Source organism: Salvelinus namaycush, chromosome 10, assembly GCF_016432855.1.
Source record: "Salvelinus namaycush isolate Seneca chromosome 10, SaNama_1.0, whole genome shotgun sequence".
NCBI lineage: Eukaryota > Metazoa > Chordata > Actinopteri > Salmoniformes > Salmonidae > Salvelinus > Salvelinus namaycush.
Window position 1 is genome coordinate 33,056,438 of NC_052316.1, and position 7,549 is coordinate 33,063,986.

The following is a 7,549-nucleotide window of genomic DNA, read 5'->3' on the forward strand; positions in this document are numbered from 1 at the left end:
AAATAGCCAACGGCAAGAAAGCACTTTATAGACAGACCTATTACATGGAGTGGAGAATACACCAAGCCGCTGTAGGGGCTTTTTCCTGTATGTTTTAAGAGACTTCATATCAATTTGTGCTCAGCCAAGTTTTTCGGTTAATATTATACCCCTCAATGAATACAGGAGAGACATGTTTTCTATGGAAAATCACTGAAGGTTAACCACGAGGACAATCACTATCCACACAGTGAAAATATAGTATAAGGGCTCTATTCCATCCGCATCGCGGAGGATCATCTTTACAGCATGATTTAAATGAACTATAATCCTTTATTACTATTATTATTATTAGGGATATATTCAATTTGTAACGCCGAAGAGTTACAGATTCAGCGATAGAAATGTAAAGTTAATTTCAATAAATGTAAACTATTAAATTAAACGAAAATGAATTGCCTCAAATTAACATTATCACAGGTCCCCCTCCAAGACGCATTTCAAGGGGGATAATTCTGTCTATAAAATTTAACAATGTTAGTTGGACCAATAGTCTAGACTAGCCTACTACAACGAATCCAGATAATCTGAGTTAGAATAAAAAATCAATTCTGAATATTTGCGTTGGTAGTCCTTCAAAGAATTCAGATAGGCCTATGCAGGATTTTGCAGCTTGAAACATAATGCAGTAGGCTACATAGAAACGAAAGAAAAATGAACAAAAACCTCTCGAAATCTGTTGTATTACAGTTTTCATATTTTATTTAAACGATAATCTGATTAATAAATAAGGTTTGACATTATAGTAAATGACACCTGGATATACCGTAGAGTTGATATTCTTAATATAAAATACAAATGTGCTATTTGAATTCTAAGAAGAAAAAAATGAAAATAACATTGTTTTTTAAAATAAATACACAACCATTGTTTATTAAATCACATAGCCTTATTGTAGTGACTGTTGTGCCAGCATCCATGGCGTCCAACTAAAAACAAAGTGTCTGTCATTCTTTAGACAAGGTCTATTTTCCCAATTGTCCGTTGGAAATTGGTCGTCTGTTGTTTTTGTTAACGCGCTTTCTTTGGGGTTATTACCTATCTGGTTATTTTGTAGAAATATTTTGTGTTCAGATAGTGTCCCTCCCTAGTTCAACCCGGTTTTGTCTTAACCTACACTGCACAAAAGCCTCTATAACTCTCCACCAGTAAATCACAGTCTGAAATGTTTGAGGAATGGATAGCTACAGTAGCTTATGTCTGGTTTCCAAAAACAAGTGTTTTGTTTTATAGTGTTTGGTGTCCATTCTTTTATTTTATTTTAGTTTGAGGGTTTTAGTCCATGTTGTGACTCTTTGTGTCTTCTTAAGTCGACTTTTCTCTGGAATCCCTTGCTGCAGAGGTCGCATCCGAATGGTTTGAAGCCCGTGTGTTTCCGGCTGTGCGTTATGAGGTTGGAGCTCTGGCTGAACGCTTTCCCACACACTTGGCATTTGTGCGGCTTCTCACCTGCAGAACAAACATGTATACATTAACCATCGTGTTACCTTCAGTAGCCAAACCATATAAGCAAGCATGCTGTTTTATTTTATTGTATCAGGTCTTCAGAAAAATGCATGTCAATTACGCATGACCTCACCATTATGCATTGGGTGGCCGTGTATGCAATTAACATATTTAGTGTTGTAGCGAGGTCTACTAATACACTACCATTTCTGACGCCTACTTGCCTGTGTGGATGAATGTATGTTTCTTCATGTCTGATTTCTGGTGGAACCTCTTCCCGCAATGCTGGCATGGGTAAGGCCGTGTATCAGAGTGGATGAGGAGATGCGTGGAGAGAGTCGACGACCTTTTGAAGCTTTTACCGCATATTTTGCAATCAAAGCTTCTTTCCTGTGGAAGTATACAGGCAAATATAAGTCTAAATATGATATTGATTAGCTCGTCAAAACAGTAAAGTAGCCTATTTTGCTTGTTGCCTTTGAATAATCAATGTCAAAAACTAGAATGGTCTAGATTCTAGAATAGTCACCTGAGAGTGCACAGCTTTATGTTGCTCGAGGCTGACAGCATGTCCGAAGGTTTTGCCACAGATATCACAAGCGTAGGGCCTCGTGCCACTGTGTGATCTGCGAACGTGAACCTCCAACCCATGGGGAGTCGAAAACGCCTGCAGAGGGAAGTTGTTTGAAATTCGTGAGGGGAATGATGGTGGTACAAGGTCAATAAAGGGAGGGACAATTGTGTCCATAACCATACATCTTCAAGCAAATCATTGCTAACATAAAATGCTTAAATATTTACATTTGCATACATTATCTTACCTTACTGCATTTGATGCACTTGTAGGTACCATTCAGAATGAACCGTGAGCAGGGTAAGTCAGACTCAGCCTTGATTTCTGGTCTTTTCCCGTGCAGGTTCCCTTCAGAGTACAACCCAACCCCGGGGGCGACGGCTCTCTCGAACAGACCGGCAGCGGACCGGTAATCACTGTCCTTTTCTGCTACCGGACTTCTGTTAAAGAGGGTTGGTTCGATGGCCCGGTCGCTGTAGTACCCTATCGCCGGGCTTCTATTCAAGTCCATGGGGTGGTGGTGCTGGTGATGGAGACTCTGCTGGACCAGGTGACGGATGTCCGAACCAGAGTAACTTTTCCACGCATAGGGCCGGAAGGGAACAACGGGGAAGGGTTGTGTCTCGTCCACCGGGGACAGGGATTTCTCTGAATCTACTATTGAGTTGCAAAAATAAATATAATTCATTAGTGTAGGCCTATTGTGATTTAATTAATAGCTTAAGATGGATATAGGCCTACAAGCAATCAGGATGTCCCATCATCAAATTGTGAAATTGTAATCGCAGTGCATAATTTATCATTGCCTCTGCTACAATCTCCCACTTTGGGATAGCTACATTTTAATGCACCACAGACTAGATCTCTACCTGGTGATGCTGAAGGCGATGGAGGCCGCCAGAAGTCTTCATAAACTGAAGCTGGACTGCACACACTGTCCCCACAGCTGAGTGTGGACTTGGAGGAGAAGTCAGCCGTGTCCACTAGGTGAGAGTCTGGGGAGAACCCGCGGATGGCATCGCCTCCTGTCAACGCATCCGAGTCCTCTAGAATCTTACTATTCTCTGTTTTAATTCCAACGAGGACAACGTGAGTAGCCTATTACAATAGCCTTAGCCTATAACAACGACAAAAATACAACTTTGCTAATGATATCCTAATAATGTAATAATTATTGTAAGAAGAAGAAACAATATAAATAACTTTAGTAATAGCCTATATGTGTCAGTACAATTAAACGTTATGAATAATAACTATACGAGCAAAATCATTCCACTGAGGTCAGTGTAGCTATCGAAATAATGTAAACATGTAAGATTTGGATACAGGATAAGCCCTTATGGGCTATATATTCCTTTGAATTAACAGCTAGGTTTTCATTATAAATCATAGGCTTGTATTTCTAATATATTACTGCTTCTTTTGAATAAAGCCGTGCCTCACAATATAGCAATCTGTAAAACTAGACAAATAAAAGTGGATATTTATAACAATATAATTAGGCTACAGAAAAACAAATGAGTTTGTTCCATTTCGATTGAAATAATTTGCATGTATAAATGGTGCACCTCACACAACATCCAGACATTAATATGGAAATAACATCCACATACCTGCACATATATGAGCTAAGACAGTATCCAGTCTACTGTAGTCATCTTCTAAGGAGCGAGGTTTGTGGTAGCTGTGCGCCTTCTTACTCTTCACCAAGAAGGACCGAGGCATTTTCACTCTCCTTGTTCGGTCTTTGCTAATATCCAAAATCACTGGCCATCCAGATCCAATAGCAATCTGCACCTCTGTTCCTGGGATGCGGTGTTGCTGTCTTATCCCTGAAAAGATTTGAAGACTATTGGTTGACAATGTGTGGTCAACTATAAGAGATTTCTGGCTGAGGATGGAGCACGCGCACACGCCCTCTCACGTCTGCCAGGTGTTGTGGGCGGGGACAGGTGCCTAGGCTAGAGGAAACTCCTCCCCAGTTCATTGCCGCCCCTGGAGCCTATGATTGGTCCGTCTCCAGAACAAACAGCTCTCCAGACAGCTCCCTCTCACGGATCAGCCTGTATATCTCCACGGGGAATTAAAACCCATGGCAATCAGGATAAGTGATACACTGCTTTATGTGTTACTTAATCCCTCCCTATACCTAGCTGCAGGACAGGACAGACAGAGGAGAGAGGAAACACGGAGACCAACAGCACCTGGGTGCCAGTCAGTCAGGGTTGCTGTGGGCCGGAGTGTGCTACGTGTGTCTCTAATCAACATGACTCATGAGACGTGTTATCTACATGCTTGATAATGGTACAGTATCCACATATTTCCGTCATCGATTGAGCACGAATGAAAATGCGAATTAGAGAATAGTAGGCGAAGTATGGACGTGGTTGTGCCCAAATAGTCACACGTTGAATAGCCCCTCGCTGGCTTACATAGCATTTCTCAAAATGAACAAATGTTGTAAAAAGACTAATGCATGATAATACTGCATCAGTCTGGAATTGTCTTGCGTCCTTCACAAATGTATTTTTATCCATCAATTTGGTCGGTGTCTCTTCATATATACATAAGGCTATATTTGATAACGGCCCTGAGGGGCCACGGGAGTTTCGTATTTCCTGCAGTACTATAATATGCTCAGTGAGTAAACAGTGCTACCTCTGTTCCCTGTGCGCATAGTAAGGCCGCTGATTACCTGTTCTGGACCAATTACGCACAGAACAACAGGCCATGCAACGAGCGCATTCAGCTCGCCTAGCACTCCAGACTGCCAGTGGGGCGGAGAATATCAGTATCAGTCACATTTAGAACGTTTCAACCAGCTGATGGCGCGTGCCAGACATTCAGAATCTGTGATAGACATAAGTTCTATGTCCTTACATTATAGGTCTACTGCATTATCTTGCTACAATATTCATATTCGACAGGTGAAATGATTAACTCAAAACACCTATAAGCCTATTCTTTGAAATTATTTGGAGTATACCACAATGTAACTAAATGAGTTAGTTATGGAAGTTCAAACTTGGCCAATCAAACTAAATAATAGCAATGTTGGTACGAATTCATATTTAAATATAAATGTAGGCCTATTCGTTTATGACATTTGCGGAGACAATACGTTGGTGACAGGAAGAGATTTAAAACATTTTATAATAAATCATTTTGTTTTAGACTCATGACGTAGCATTCTTTTTTAGTTATTTTCTGTCATCTTATTTCTATTATTTTTTAAACGCAGAAGTATTCTGGCAGGCCAAAAACCACAAGTGACTTGCAGGAAATCAAAGCGCCATATGCCCTCTATCGATTAGAAACATCGCCGCTGCATCCGGAACTCGCATTGGGTTGGAGGAGATATGACACGCTACCGCAACACAATCTCCAAAGAAAACGCCATGGCTACCATGGCTACCGATACAAGACACACTGACGCGAGGTAGTCCTAACCATTGCCCAATTTCTGGTGCAATGATATGACTGATGTGACTTTATTTCATATAGAAGCCTAGAAAATATATTCAACTAATCAAACCACTGGATCGTAATTTGAAATGCTTTAATAGCATAATCCAAGCAAATCATTTAGGTAGAAGTTCATTTCTAGCCTATTTGAATGGAAACACTTTTAATGCAATTAATTATAGGACTATCATTTAACAAAATAGCACTCAAAGAATCAAATAATTTAGGTTATTAAATTTGATAGGCTATACAATAAATCTGATAAGAATGCCTTTGGCACCATCAATGCATAGCCTATAAATTAGCCTATCTCATAATAATAATCATACATTATGAGGTCGTTTATCAAAATTCAGCAGGCCTACAGATTCCAACTAAATAACTAGTCATCTGATTGATTTGTTCTCCCTTTATGCATAGCTTATTAAACAACAGGTCCTTCGTGTCTTTTTCCAGATGGCTATTAGCTGTTTTATGTGCATTAGGTATATACATTTTTTAAAAGTACAATCAACAACCATTGCTGAAATATTTATAATTTATAGACTAACTTTGTTTAAAAAAAATAAGAATGGTTTTCCAAACAAGTTTTTGCTTATTGAAATGTATCACGGTTTTGAAGGATTGAATCAATTGCATTGGCTGCATGTAATGAACATAATAGCCTCAGCCTCTGTTGAAAGCCTGTGTCAAACTTCGTTATCCTCTCCTCTCATTTGAAAATGCGCGCTGGATCCCAACGCACAGTTCAACAAATATGAAAAAGCAGCCTGAGCCTACGCATATAACTCGTGGTTGTATATGCCTTTATATAAACCTACAGCCTTTTAGCTCATAAAGGTTTCTGACACACAACATAATTCTAAAGGTCGCCTCTCCACTGAGTCAGAAATGTACAGCTATGTTTAAGGTATTCTATTAAATTAAATTAAACCACTTTTTTGTCCACGAAAATGAAAAATGTTGAGCATCTATGCTGCATTGCGCAATTCATCCACGTGTTTAGATAAAAAGTCTCACACATGTTCTTATCAATAAAGAGCTGTACATGTTTTATGTTGTAGCCTATCAATTTAATATTATGCCCGTGTGCGTCCTCTTAACGCGGTGTACTATAGCCATGCAATTTACTTAGAAAAATTAAGAGGTTGACAGTCGTGGAGCAGGTTCAAGACATAGCCTACCGGAGTTCAAGCGTAATGAAAGCTCCTCAGACTTGTCACAACAACCCGGGTCCAGTGCCGCTGAAGGATCTTATGCGTTGTTGTCCCATTGAAAGGCGCATTGCAAGACATGCAGCTCTGAAAGTTGGCCTCTTTAAAGCAGCAGAATGATTGACTTCCTGAACGTTATTTCAGACATTTGATTCATGCAGATGTGGAGGAAGAAAGAAGAAAGGGGGGGGGTGTTAGAGCATCACTGACTGAGCGCTAATTCAAACTAAGCTCAACATTGAACCTTGTCAAATTGGCATAGGCTACCAATGAAATAGTGTAATAAGGACCAAAGTGTCGTATAATTATTTAATCTGTTATCCAATGGGCGTTGTACATTTGAACAGCAAAACATTTTTACCCACCCAAATCAAATCAAGTAGGGGAGAGTGGGGTAAATTGAGCCATTTTCTAGATTCAGCATCACTCCATCAAAGCAAACATAGTATTCTTCCTAACAAAGATATCTACATATATTTCAGGATTTTGTATATCCCTAGAAATCATCAGAAGTCATGCAAATATTACAGGTTTGAAAACATAGCTTGTCCAAAGAAAGTGGTCTCCTGGCACAACTTACCCCGGGTATGAGGTAAATTGAGCTGCGGGACAGGTTAAGTTTAGCTGCATACACATTTCTGTGTTGAATGAAATATTACCACAACCTTTCTAAAACCATATCTATCTTTATTTCCCAAAGACAATTCAACACGATCACAATCACTTTGTCTTCTAAGAATTTTAAGCATCTTTTAACACAGACTTAACACCTAACAAACACTGTACTTTTTAAATACTTAACGTAGGCCAG

At 39.6% G+C, this 7,549-nt stretch overlaps 1 protein-coding gene across 1 annotated transcript; it reads right to left on the reverse strand.

Moving 5' to 3' along the window:
- Nucleotides 1-1,300: 1,300 nt before the first annotated feature.
- Nucleotides 1,301-3,784, reverse strand: LOC120054312 (zinc finger protein Gfi-1-like). Its single transcript, XM_039001726.1, has 6 exons — nucleotides 3,673-3,784; nucleotides 2,929-3,123; nucleotides 2,307-2,713; nucleotides 2,015-2,152; nucleotides 1,710-1,875; nucleotides 1,301-1,488 (listed from the first exon to the last, which is right to left on the reverse strand). The coding sequence occupies exons 1-6, from the start codon at nucleotides 3,782-3,784 to the stop codon at nucleotides 1,301-1,303; spliced, it is 1,206 nt and encodes a 401-aa protein (XP_038857654.1).
- Between the last annotated feature and the right edge of the window lie 3,765 nt (nucleotides 3,785-7,549).

What these genes read in the sequence shown, in the direction of transcription:
- LOC120054312 (XM_039001726.1), bottom strand. Translation starts at nt 3,784, where the DNA reads ATGCCTCGGTCCTTCTTGGTGAAGAGTAAGAAGGCGCACAGCTACCAC. An exon ending in CTTAGCTCATATATGTGCAG is followed by an intron (nt 3,124 to 3,672) that starts GTATGTGGATGT and finishes GAATTAAAACAG; the next exon opens with AGAATAGTAAGATTCTAGAG. An exon ending in ATAAAGCTGTGCACTCTCAG is followed by an intron (nt 1,876 to 2,014) that starts GTGACTATTCTA and finishes ATACTTCCACAG; the next exon opens with GAAAGAAGCTTTGATTGCAA.